The sequence below is a fragment of the Colletotrichum gloeosporioides genome, assembly GCF_011800055.1.
Source record: "Colletotrichum gloeosporioides strain Lc1 chromosome Unknown consensus_17, whole genome shotgun sequence".
In the NCBI taxonomy this organism is placed as follows: domain Eukaryota; kingdom Fungi; phylum Ascomycota; class Sordariomycetes; order Glomerellales; family Glomerellaceae; genus Colletotrichum; species Colletotrichum gloeosporioides.
The window spans coordinates 1,748,902-1,761,745 of NW_025544662.1; the positions used below are offsets into that span (position 1 = coordinate 1,748,902).

The window sequence follows — 12,844 nt, forward strand, 5'->3', positions numbered from 1 at the left end:
GTCTCTCCTATTTAGATAATCCATATTTCAGCCAGGCAGGGTCTTCAAAGACCCTAGTATCGAGATCCGGTGTCTCGTTCACCCATATCGTTCAGCATAGAAAAGCTGTTCGGCATTCCGAACCCACTCAGGCTCTGGTGGTACCTGTGGGGGTGGTCGGCCGTTCGCTTCGACGGAGGACCGATGGGACCCCAAACGCACGGAGAGGCAGGAGAAACCATACCCTGAGGGTACGCAGTCCTCTGCTCTGCCTCGCTTGTTAAATTTGGGTCCACGAGCCGGTGCAGAGGGGAACTTACCTGCGGCGGTCCTGTAGCCGCTTTCGTTCTGTCTTAAGGGCGACGCCGAGCGCATGTGACCCTGGCCCCTCACACCTTCGACTCGTCTCCATGACTGCGACGCTCTAGCTGGGCTTGAGAGATCCTTCTCAGACTTTATGGGTGACGGAAGTGCTCCTAGCTGGGGCTGGCGTGTATCGTAGAACGTCTCGGTGCCGCTTGCTTCCTGCTGTTGTTGCTGGCGTTGCAGCTCCGCTTGCTGCTTCTTCCACCAGGTCGGCAGGCCATGGAACAGACCGAGGGAGTGTTGAGTAGCCTTGTCCAGCGGCATCTCGTGCTTGTACTTGCATCCTTGCTGCGTGAAGGCGCAAACGCCTTCGTGAACCCACTTGTCGCAGTAGATCTTGGGCTTCTTGGGCGGGGCGGGAGAGGAGGCAACGATGTGGTCGATTCTCTTCTGTAGCACAAAACGTCAGCGTGACTTAGACTCAGGCAGTCGGCATCAAAACACGGTAGGAGGGCAACAGGTGGAGGGTCATCATTACCTGAAGAGCATCAGAGACCGGTGCCGGAGACGGTGGAGGGGTCTGAGATGTTCAGCGCCAAAACTCTGGTGCTTGGAAAATGACGAGTGGAAGGAATGCCGTACCTTGAACGCGACCGGCTGGATGGTACCAGCCGACGGATTCTGGTGATCCAGCCCTCGCGGCGAGGGCAGCACAAGCATGCCCTCAGCGCCGTGCTGCACAGCTGGGATGCCGACCAAGGGTGGGAGAGTATCAGCGGGAACGAGTCTGGTGTAGTTGCCGTTGCCGCGGTCGAGGCAGTAGGCGTAAAAGCCCGATGTGTCGACACCCATGTCCTGACCCTGGTCGGTAGCAGGTTGATGCTCCGCGGTCGGGGCTCCCATAGCCAGGTATTCAGGACCGCTGGTCAGACTGGGCGTGTGGTAGTGACCGTGAACCTGGGCAGCAGCTGTCGTCATGTTCGTACCCACTCGCCAGTTCGGGGCGTCGATGCTGCGTGGCGCGGGGGCGGCGTTGGCGAGCATGTGCCTCATCGGCGCCTGTTGTTGGTGATGGTGTTGAGGCTGGTAACGACGGAAGGAGGCAGGAGGCATCTCGCCAGGGTATCGGTGGTCCCTCGCCTGGAGAGAGGTGGATGTTTCCATGCCGCAAATCCGCACGCCACTGATTCCGTTCGTGATCGATGCTGACGGGTCAAAGTCAGGTGTCGTACCGCGCGTCGAGGTTCTTGATGCCGGGGGCGAACAAGACTTGTCGGAGGAGGAGTGAATTAACATCGAGTCCATACTGGGTGTGAGAAGAGAAAGTGAGAAGTTACGAAAAGAAGGAGGAGGAGAAGAGAAAAGGACAAGTCTAGGGCACGGTGGAAAGTCTTAGTCCTGGCAAGGTGCAAACGGGGAGATGCCAATACGTTACCCTATCTATAATGCCGTCGACCGCGATCAGCACTTCTGGAGTCGCCGAGGTACGCGATCAAAGACGACTTTGACGTCCTCTGCAGCGTGCAGCACGAAGGCAAATTCCGGACCAAGATGCCAAAGGCTCAGACATGAGAGTCTGGTGCCTAGGACGCGAGATCCTTTAATCAAAACAGTTGCTGTACCAGAACGAAAAAAAGATTCGTTGCCATCGTCGTTTGCTCGACCGAAATAAGGTCCGCTGCACTCATACGGTTACCTGCATTCTTGGTTTGTACCTCACCACGTGACAAACAGCTGTGCCTTCACTGTTGAACAAGTCAAACCATAGATTGATCCTTAGAAACATCGCACTGCGTTGATGCGACTGAAAGCAATGCAATGTCTATTGGCCTATATGCATGCTTCATCTAAGCTAAGCTGTGTAAGCGTTGATGAAATAGCCGGGCAAGAGGATTTGTTTGCAATCCTCTGGCCAACCACCCTTGCCATCTAAATCCAAACCCGTACGCCTGCCAGGTCGGTAGCAAATGTCATTATGTTCTGTGTTGCAAAGCTAGTCTATGTAGCTTCTCGCGTAAGACCTGCTCTGCTGCAGGTGTTCTGGCTTTCGCGGGCCAGTGTTGGAAGGTATCAAGAGCAAGTCGTAATTGTATCTCCGTTGTAAAAACTGGGCATTGAGGCAAAAGATGTCGCAGGCCGCAAGTGGCACAAGCAATTGCGTTAGGGTGCATCTGAAATGGGCCAGATGATGTCTTACGAGAAGACTTTTCTGGCTTATTGAAGTTCGCAGAATTTGGTAGTTGTGGCCCGGAGCCTGGAGGTTGTGGGCCGGACCCCGTATTGGATTGGATGTGGACGTTGTCAAGCCATGCCATGTCATATTTCAATGGTCGGCCGTACTTTGGGGGTCGACCTCGTTTTCCACCGTTGGCGAGCGGGAAGATCTGTAAGCCGGGCTGGACGGGGTCGGAGTATCCTGAGGGGTTGGTAGAAGGATATTTTTGGCCTGACTGCGTTCCGTTTTGGTAGGCTCTTTGGGCTGCGATGCCTTGGAATCCTTGGTTGGCTTGGCTGCCTTGCTGGAGACCTTGGTTGGGGTAGCCTTGGATGGAGTGGCTTTGGACGGGGTGGTTTTGGTTTTGTTTGGGGTTGACTTTGGCGTCTTTCTTGGTGCTCGTTTTTGGGGGGTTGACTTGGCCGACTTTGACGTCTTGGAGGATGCCGCGGCGTCTCTCTTTGGTGTTTTCCGCGTAGAGGGCGTCTTCTGTGGAGTCGAAGAGTTAACTTGTTGTTTCTTGCGATTCGGTGTCTTTTTGGGAGTTGAATGAGGTGACGTAGACTGAGAAGAAGATTTCCTGGCTTTACCTTTACTCATCGTGTTTCTGTCCTCTGGGTCAGTATCAGGCTCCTCGTCCTCACCACCCACGAAGTCCTCGTCGTTATCGGAACTACCGCTGTGGTCGACAGCAACATCAGTAGCCATGGGGGCGTTCGTCTTGTAGTTCACGGCCTGAGGCGGTTGTTAGCATACCATGTCCCTCAAATCGATGTGCTGACCTACCTGGCGGCGACGTCCTCCACGACCAAGAACTTCCTTGTTCAACTCCGCTAGTCTTTTGGCCTCGGCCTCTCTTTCAGCAAGAATCTCCTCCCAAACATTAGGGTTCACGGTAGGTTCATTCTCCTCTGCCAGGTTGTCCTCGAACCCGCCCTTGTCATTAGCCCAGACGCGAGCGAATGAAAATGTCGATTCGGCGGATTCATCTTGGCCAGTGCTTGTTTGCTCGATATGAGAGCGATCGAGAAGTTTCTCAACACTTGCCTCATCGTAACGTATGATGTCCTTCTCGTTTTGGTCATCGCTGAAAAGCGCAGTGGCTCCGAATTTGAGAATCGATTCCAAGTCATCCGGCTCCCCTGTGTCGTCCATAGCCTCAATCAACACATGATCAAGGGCCATCTTCTTGCGGCCAATCTGCATGATCTTCTCCTCCGCAGAGTTCTTCGTCATGAGCTGGAAACAGAGAACCTTGTGCTTTTGGCCGATTCTGTGCGCGCGAGAGATGGCTTGGATGTCCTGGTGGGGGTTGAAATCGGGATCTAGGATGATAACGGTATCAGCTGTTGCAAGGTTGATACCTACGCCTCCTGCTCTGGTGGAGAGAAGAAAGGCGAAGACTTCCGAGTCCGGGGCGTTGAATGCGTCGATATGCTTCTGTTTCTCATGGCTGTTGATCTTGCCGTCAAGACGCCTGTGCAAGAAGCCCAGGCCGTTCAAAAAGTCCTCGACGATATCCAGTTGATCCAAGAACTGGCTGAAGATGAGCACACGGTGTCCACGCTCCTTGAGTTTGGGCAACATGATACTAAGCAACATCAGCTTGCCAGACGCAGAAACCAGGTTCTCATGCATCTTGACTTGGTCCACAGCCCTCTCCTCAATCGCATCGCTATACATGAAAGGATGGCAAAGACACTTCCGCAACTGCATGAGAATGTTGTTCAGACTGCCACGCTCTTTCTTGTTGATCTTGTCATCTGCAAAGATTGCCTTGATGAGGTCCGGGCTTTTCGCCATGATAGATTTGCATAGCTTCTCCTGAAGGATCGACATTGACACTGGCACAATGATCTGCGCCATTGGAGGCAGGAACTTCAGAACCTGAGCTTTCGTTCGTCTCAAGAAATATTGCTTGATTCGCCCATGGAGTTCTGGCAGGTTTTGCGCGTTCAACTCCTGGTACTGTTCGTCCAACTTCTCCGCATTCTGCGTAGGGTCGATGAATTGCAATAAATTGAAGAGCTCTCGCTTGTTGTTTTGCAATGGCGTGCCTGTCAGGAGAAGTCGGAAGGGGAACCGCATCGCGCGCAATGCCAGGTACAGCAAGCTCTTGTCATTCTTGAGTCGTTGACCTTCATCAACGATCAACCCGGCCCACTGAACAGAGCGGAACAGGTTCCTCGTACGGTCATCCTGAGCGGAGTCGTATGACATGACCACGACATGGGCTTTGATGTCTGACGAGCCGTTGGGAAAGAGCTCGTATTTGTAGGCTAGTTCCTGGGGTTGCTTGCCGCCATGGTAGGTCACAACTCGAAGCTCTGGGGCCCATTGCTTGATTTCGCGGCGCCAGTTTGGACAAGTAGCATTTGGAACAACGACCAGAAATGGCCAACACTACACTCCGAGTTAGTCACGACCGCAGACCAGGCAGGGCAGAAATACCTTGGGTTCGCCTAGAGCGAGGGCAGAGATCAAGCTAACGACTTGAACCGTCTTTCCGAGTCCCATCTCGTCGGCAAGAATGACATTCTTGTCTTCGTGGTAGTTGTACAACAGCCAGTTGACACCTTCGAGCTGGTAGGCCATGAGGTTGCCCCGTCGGATTGCCTTGGGCTGCTCGGTCAAAGCGACGAACTTTTCCTCCTTCCAATCGTTCACTCTCTGTTTCATCTTGTGGTTTGAGGGACTGACGAAATATTTGCCAGTGAGGTACTCGTAGTAGGCAGCCTTGAACGTATTGTAGATCTCCCCAGTGTCTGGCTTTGGGGGCTTATCCCAAACGGCCTCATCATACCCCAAACCTTGGAACTTGACGTAAATCTTATCGACACTCCCGATCCGCTCCATGTCGTCCTGCAGGCTTCGTGCTCGTCCGTTCTTGACCTTGGCAGCAAGGATGACGTCTGTAAGGAGGTATTCCTCCGGGATAGCCTCATCAGTTGTCCATCTCAAAGACAGATTTTGCTCTGCGTCCCTCTTCGCAAAGGAATTCCGCATAGCTCCAGGAGCCATGTGAAAGACCCAGGCCCCAGGCATCCAGGTACAGTGAAAGTATGAACAGTCCGCCCATTTGATGAGGTAGTCTTTTTCGTCCTCATAGAAGTCGCTGTATGTCATTCCGTCTGAAAACGAGTCCTTCTTTGCAAGCCTCCAGGCAACCAGGGTCTGAATCTTGTGGGAAACCATAGCGCAATCATGGCACTTCCAATCCACGGAGTACTCAGAGAGACGTTGGTCACGGATATCGGACAAGTCGGTCTCCATCTGAGAAGACGGCAGGTGTTCATAGTGCCAGCCACGTTTGCATGAGGTGCACCGAAAGAGGACGTTTTCTGCGTTGTTGACGAGAGCTGGATCCACAGGTGCGATGGGATCCTCGCCGCCATTCTCAACTCGAAGCTTTTCCTCTTGCTTCGGCGTTCTCCTTGGCGAAAATGCTGCGCAAGAACGTCCCGGCTTTTCGCATCCCTGGCAGTTGTGATGACGAGGAGCATGCTTATCCTTCTTGCCGTAGAAGCCAATGCAGTACTTGCACTGAAGGACGAAGTCTTCCGCTCCAACCTTCGTAACCAAGTGTTCTCTAGCTGATCTGTAGCCCAGGCAAACTTTGTGAAATGACATGGAGCAGCCTTGGCAACTGATAAGAGGACCTTTATTGGCAGCGGGCCCAACGTTGCAACTGCTGCAGATATCTGAGTGGAAGGTCAAGAATGGTGAATCATGTGGAAGTTGTTTAAAGACCTCCTTGACATTCATCACTCTTGGTGCTCCAACTGGAGCAGTGTCCTCGATGTAGAAGGATTCCTCGTCCATCGGGGCGGAGTCGAGCATGCTAGCCTTGTTTCTGGTAGACCTACCGGATCGACGGCGATCCTCAAACTCGATCGAAGAATCGCGTGATCTGGGTTTCGCTTCCGGCCTTGCCTTGGAGGACTTTGATCGTCTAGGCTGCTTGCGCCTGCCTCGGCCCGGCTTGGGTTGAAGGTCCGATGTGATGAACGTGAAATCGTCGTCTTCTCCGTCAGATTGCTGAGGAGGGGCATCTTGGGAAAGTTCGTCCATGTCATCGTCGCGAGTCAGACTGGGGTTTCCAAAAGCCATGCTAGTGAGTGTGAGCTGCTTTTGAGTTCGCTCTCTCAGTTGTCGCTGTGGCTGTGAAGACTCGTGCCTTCGTGAACGAGTCCGCCGGCTCTCATCCTCATCGTCAGAAACAGCAGCATGAGAGTTTTGGCGGCTGCTCTGTCTGGTGGTCGTGCGTTGACGTCGCGAACGACGGGAATAAACTTGGTCTTCGTCTTCATCATCGGTATCAATAATGGATGTGAGGCGGGCGCTGCGCTGAAGGACGCTTCGTTGACGTTTCGATTGGCGAGGCAACTCTTCTTCGTCAAGTTCCATGAGATCCAGGTCCGCCTGAGAATCGGCCTCGGAATCCTCCAAAGTGTCCTCCCAAGATCGCTTCTGCCCGTGGAAGGCGCCAGTCTCGACCTCAGAGTCCACGGCGCCCTGCATCTTCTGAAGAGCAGATTCACCTCCGTCGTAGGCAAGAAGGTCTCCAAACGATATCTCGGTGGGGTTAGCGTGGTGTCCTTGAAGGGTTTGCGGTGAAAAATTATTATCCGCTATGTGCAGCCTTGCTTGATACAGCTCCATGGTAGATGCTTGCGCAAGTAGACTTGGGGGAGGGGGATGTGCGATGAGATATGGTCTTGGAAGCAACCCGCAACACAATTCAAACACCTGATAGCCGCGCTTTCCTCAGATTGGCAAGTTCTCTGGACGAACCGCCGTGCAGCAGTCGTTCGAGGAAGCCAAGAACTAGGAAGTCTGAGGGGCAAGTACTTGAGAGAAGATATGCAAAGCCTGGATTGTGGTAGGGCGAAAGTGATGTGGGAGTGAGAGATTGAAGTGTGGAGGGTGGAGGGTGAAGAGTGAAGATGCGATTTATATAGATGAATAGAAGCAGTTGAAGATGGCAAGAGCAGCCAAAAAGAAAAAAAGGAAAGAACGTTCGACTGGAAGAAAGCAGGAGGAAACAGTAACTCACAATGTCTTGTCGTCCATCTGTAAACTCGACGCTGTACCACAGCTCTGATTCGGGCCCTTCTACCTCTCCAATGACCTCGTCAACGACGTCGCTCTGGATGGTACGGTATTGCGCGCATTCTTCTGGGGATAGACGTCGCAAAACAATTTCTATCCGGACTGGGCGAACTCGGCCATGCGTAATGTATTCGGGAACTCCTTCCGCAGCCTCGGCAGACGCAGTGTTCAGGTCGACGACTGGTTCCGACGTTGCAGCAACAGGTGCCGACTCCTCGTACGTATCTATCGAAAGCAATGGTTCGTCTGGATCAAACCCCTCTGAGTCTTGTATGGTAGCGCCCTGCGACAGCTGGTCTTTCGCTGCGGCATCGGTGGGGAATGCGCCGTCGAAGGTATCGACTGTAGCCTCTTTGACAATCTCCTCGTTGATGGCGGGGTCGGATTGATCAAGGCCTATCAAAGCATCGCTTGGAGAGCCTGTAACAGACTGGGTGGTGTCGTCGTCAGCGGTGTTCGTGAAGTCCTCCATGATGCGACTGCTCGGAACGGGAAGGCATAGGGTCGGGGCGGGTGGGGTGTCGCAGGGACTGCGTCGGATATTTAGAAGTCGCTTGAAGAAAAAACTGAAAAGAAGAAGGCAAAAATGGAATGGAAGAATTGTCCTGCAAAGGCAGGGGCTCGGTTCTGGGTGAGCGCACTCAGAGAAAGGACGGCCTTTGAGACTGGGAAGTCTTCACAGTTCGACGCGACGCTCGAAACCGCGTTGCCATTAAAGTTGAGCTGCCGTAGCGTGTAAAGCACGGGTACGTACCGCCAGCCCGCTCTTGGTGGGGTGGTTGCGCCGATGGAAAGGGCCCACAGAAGACTCGTTGGCCAACCAGAGAGCCAGGATCTACTTACCGCTCGGGTCCCTGCTGCAAGAATGTGGCAGAAAAAAAAAGTGCCACCATCGAAGACTTGGAATTTCGGCGCTACGAAGTTTTGCACATTGTCGCCATGTTGGAAGACATCGACACCACTACACGTACCGACGCCTGGACTTACTCCATGCATGCTATGCGATGAGTCAACTTCTGAAATGGAGCGCCGTTCGCCCGCATACAACGAATTATAGAGCTTTCCAGCTCACTGGCGCCACCGGACAGGTGCGCCATGCATCTCTCTCAGGTATCCACCGGGGTCTTCGACAGTCGGCAAGAGCCGGTTCCCCAAACGGTCGCGCGACAAGTCCGAATTCGAGAAATCGTCAAGATGATCGCACGAGACGCCCAGACTTCAAGCCCCGCCTGACCGAGTCTCGCGGTCGTAGCCCGAGCCGAAATCTCCCATCGAAGCCGGACGCCTTTGCGAACAAATTCAATGGCGCGATTGGCGGTCGCGAGCGTCATTTCAAGCCGAAGAAAGCATTTCAAAAAATGAAAGAGCGCGAGCAAGAAGAAGAGGAGGGAGGGAGAAAGTCAAGGAGCAAGCGGTTCAACAACCCAGAGTACTCGTTCGGGAAGAAGAGCATGGTGTATCAGCTCAACCGCGGCGAGTTGAAAGATAAGGTCTCCAAGCTATTGGACAAGGAGGGGATGAATGAAGATAAGACGGAATATCCGCGGTCAGGCTCCGCATGGAGAGATCTCAATCGGGACGCCTCGAAGCCCAGAAGAGAGGGCGATTGGGACTCAGCAAGACCTAGAAGAGATAGGGATTGGAAATCGGCAACTCCCAGAAGAGACGGTGGTCGCGATTCGATGAGACAGATGAGAGACGGCGTAAGGAGGGAGTTTGAGCGAGATGGCGCTGCGCCTCGGAGACAGACTCGAGGATCAGACGACGATTCTTCTGCTAACAGACCGGCCGAATTCCCACTGTCAATTCAATACACGACAGCAGCATCGCAATTTCTGTTTGGTCGATCGGTTGTGAAGGCGGCTCTGAGAAACTCTCAGCGCAAGCTTTACAATCTGTATGTCTACCAGGGGAGCAACAAGAAGGACACGAAGGACGATGCCTGGATCGTGTCCATGGCAGAGAAGAAGGGCATCAAGGTCAAAAGCGTCTACGAAGCCGATCAGAAGCTGCTGGACAAGATGAGCAAGGGTAGACCACACAACGGTCTTGTTCTCGAGGCATCGCCTCTCCCTCAGCTGCCCCTTGTCAGCCTTGGAGGGCTGTCGGCCGATTCAAACGGCTACACGGTCTCCGTGGCTCACCAGTCCAAGGAAGATCTCGAGATCAACGGCACGGAAGACTCCATCCCTTGCAAGCAGGGTCAGTCTCGCCCGCTAGTCCTCCTGCTGAACGAGATTTTGGACCCTGGAAACTTGGGTGCGATTCTTCGTACAGCTTGCTTCCTTGGCGTGTCAGCTGTGGCCATTACAGATCGGACATCCTCTTCTATCACGTCCACCGTGCTGAAGGCCGCGGCCGGGGCTGCGGAAGAGATCAAGCTTTTTACTGTTGAAGACCCAGGGCGGTTTTTGAGTCTCTCGCAAGAGGCCGGCTGGACGTCATACGCTGCCGTTGCACCTACGCTTGGGTCGCGTTCGAACCGTCAGTGGACTCCGGACTACATCGAGGACTTCAAGCCTCTGGAAAAAGAGCCTTGCATCCTCGTTCTTGGTAACGAAGGCACCGGTCTTCCCTACGACATTAGGAAGAAGGCGACGCACGAGGTCACAATTCCACGAGTGGCTTCAACCGCAAGCTCTGTAGACAGCTTGAACGTGAGCGTTGCTGCGGCACTGCTCTGCAACTCGTTTCTCCGAGGAGTGCGCCACAAAGATCCTCTGACACTCACCGAGAGGTTGCACATCGATGCTCGTAAAGCAGATGGTGGAGAGACTCTGTTTTGATGCGGTGTTGGTGCAAACGGGAAAAGCATAATGCCATGATGTAACACAATCATCTGTAAAACTACCATGTATAGAATACGAATACCTCTCGGCATAAATGAATCATTTTCTTCTGGCAGCTTGACTTTCTTTTGATAAATGATGCTCTGGGACAGTCTTGCACATGACACGCCATCTGCAAGGCACCGCCCAGTGCCCACTCGAAGTACATCCCGTCGTGCATGGATTGGCGACCTGGGCTGCTGCAAGGCAAGACCAATACCAAGTCGTCGGCGCAGGCGTTTCCCAGCCGGTGCGCCGGTCTTCTGAAGCTACCCCGGTAAAGCTTAGACCAGACCCCTGACGGCGGGCGAGACATCCGGCTCTTCCCCTGAAGCTTGACAGACCCGACGGCTTTTCGACTCGCCCTGGCCCTGGATGACGTATCTTCAGCAGCTGTCATCCATGCCCAGCCACCTGAAAAAAAAAAAAGACCCTACAAGGAAGGGGTTCTGTCAGCAGTGCAGCCCCTCTGTTCAACGGTCGAGAAGCAGCAATCAGGTTCTTTTTCAAGACAAAAATACGGGAAAAGTCCACGCAACAAACGCATTGTTGAAATCTGATACCGCCGGCGACGTGTCTCGCTGCGGGACCACAGACTGCCTCTCGGGATCAGACACGAATACAGGGCGGTGAGGTTTCGCGAGCCCAAGCAGCTCCATCATCTTGCAGGTTGCCCAGTCGCCCAGCCACCGCTTTCCCGCACCGATTGTTCCACGAAACCTCAAGACGCCCGACGCCTCTGCAATTTCCCGCCAAAGAGCTGCACGCTACTTGAAATCCGAGCGACATCTCTCTGCAGAAAGATCGTCGCTCACGCCAAATCTCCGATCGCCTTCACACTCATCAGTACCTCAGTCTAAGTGACATCGACCACAAGCACACACTGAAGACTTGGCGTCCGAAGCTTGGGCCGGCCTGTCACTCACCTAAACTAAACACACGAACAACACGCTCTGAGAACTCACAACAGACGACGACTTCTGGTCTTGACGAAGGCTTGGCCTCACAGTCGTAACGATGCGGGCCTTCTCACTCGTCGGCCTTCCCTCGTCTCTGCTGCTGCTTATCACAACTCATGTCGGCGCAGAGAACCCCACGGCAATCCGCAAGATGTCACCAAACGCCGGCGAGAAGCTGCTTCCCGACGACCTTGCTTTCGCCAAGGATGTCTTCGATACGCCGTTGACACCTCACGAGAAACTTCTCGCCGCCCGCATGGCCGACGACCCTTTCCTCTACAACGCCTCTTACCCGCATCGCCCGCCCTTTGCATCACACAGCTCCCAGGCTGGTCTGGGCTGGGAGCACCTCCGCCGGGCGATCGACGTGTTGAACCTCCTCGAGAAAAGACAAGCGTGCCCCACGAAGATGAATAGCTGTGAGACAATCGGTTCGCCGGACAAGTGCTGCATGACCAACGAGGTGTGCGTGAAGGTGGTGGATGAGAGTGTCGGAAACGTCGCTTGCTGTCCGGCGGGCGCATCCTGCAACGGACCTGTTGGAATCTGCCCCATTGGCACAACAAGCTGTGCGGCGGATGTCGGCGGTGGCTGCTGCATTCCGGGTTACGTCTGCCAGGGTTCCGGTTGTAAGTAAATCTTTGAAACTCCCAAAGGACTTTGACTGACTTGATCAAGGTGTGCCTAGCCATATTGCCACGGCCACGACAGCAACAGCAACGGCAACGGCAACGGCCACAAATGGAGGTGGTGGAGGGGGAGGTGGTGGCGGCGGTGGTAGTGGAGGCAGTACTGGAGGAGGGGGAACTGTTACTTCAGTCCGGACCGTCACCAGCACGACCGTCTCGACGACGACACTCGCGGATGGTAGCACCACGACCGTGGTCATCATTGTCACAGTCACGCAGCGACCCGGAACCGTCACGACGACCAGCACTTCGACCTCCACCGAGACGCCTGCAACCCCTACAACAGCCCCGGCAACTACGGCGGTCAGCACTGGCGGCGCAGTCCCTCCCTTCAGACCGACGTCCACCACCGAAGGGGACACCAACACGGCACCTTTCTGCCCGACAGGATTCTACGCCTGCCTGGCTCGCGCCGGTGGAGGCTGCTGCCAGACAGGACGAGACTGTGCTACTACCTCATGTCCGCCCACGCCCTCTACCACCATCATCTCCAACGGAGCGACCATCATCGTGCCTGTAACTGACGTTCCGGCCTCGGCCACGGAGACATGTGCGGGCGGTTGGTTCTTGTGCGGAGAGGAAGGTGGGCCCGTCCCCGGCTGCTGCCCGAGCGGATATGCGTGCGGGACCGCGAGCTGCACCACCAGCTCATCGACACAGACAGGAGAGATACAGAAGCAGTTCCCCAACTCTGGGTCGAGAGTTGTTGCATCCTTTGCGGTTGTGGCATTGTCGATGCTTGCTGCGTTGTTTTGA

At 54.4% G+C, this 12,844-nt stretch overlaps 3 protein-coding genes across 3 annotated transcripts; 2 read left to right on the forward strand and 1 right to left on the reverse strand.

Moving 5' to 3' along the window:
* Window positions 1–53: 53 nt before the first annotated feature.
* On the reverse strand, window positions 54–8,084 carry GCG54_00011391 (Chromatin remodeling factor mit1; the record flags this gene model as incomplete). The annotated part of the gene is made up of 8 exons (XM_045411296.1): window positions 54–247; window positions 300–735; window positions 928–1,554; window positions 2,307–2,989; window positions 3,091–3,235; window positions 3,287–4,903; window positions 4,952–7,075; window positions 7,557–8,084. 8 exons carry the CDS (start codon window positions 8,082–8,084, stop codon window positions 54–56), a joined length of 6,354 nt encoding a protein of 2,117 aa, XP_045268354.1.
* Window positions 8,085–8,970: 886 nt separating this feature from the next.
* GCG54_00011392 (rRNA methyltransferase 1) lies at window positions 8,971–10,398 on the forward strand (the record flags this gene model as incomplete). Its single annotated transcript, XM_045411297.1, has 1 exon — window positions 8,971–10,398. The coding sequence occupies one exon, from the start codon at window positions 8,971–8,973 to the stop codon at window positions 10,396–10,398; it is 1,428 nt and encodes a 475-aa protein (XP_045268355.1).
* Window positions 10,399–11,457: 1,059 nt separating this feature from the next.
* On the forward strand, window positions 11,458–12,844 carry GCG54_00011393 (uncharacterized protein; the record flags this gene model as incomplete). The annotated part of the gene is made up of 2 exons (XM_045411298.1): window positions 11,458–12,028; window positions 12,078–12,844. The coding sequence occupies 2 exons, from the start codon at window positions 11,458–11,460 to the stop codon at window positions 12,842–12,844; spliced, it is 1,338 nt and encodes a 445-aa protein (XP_045268356.1).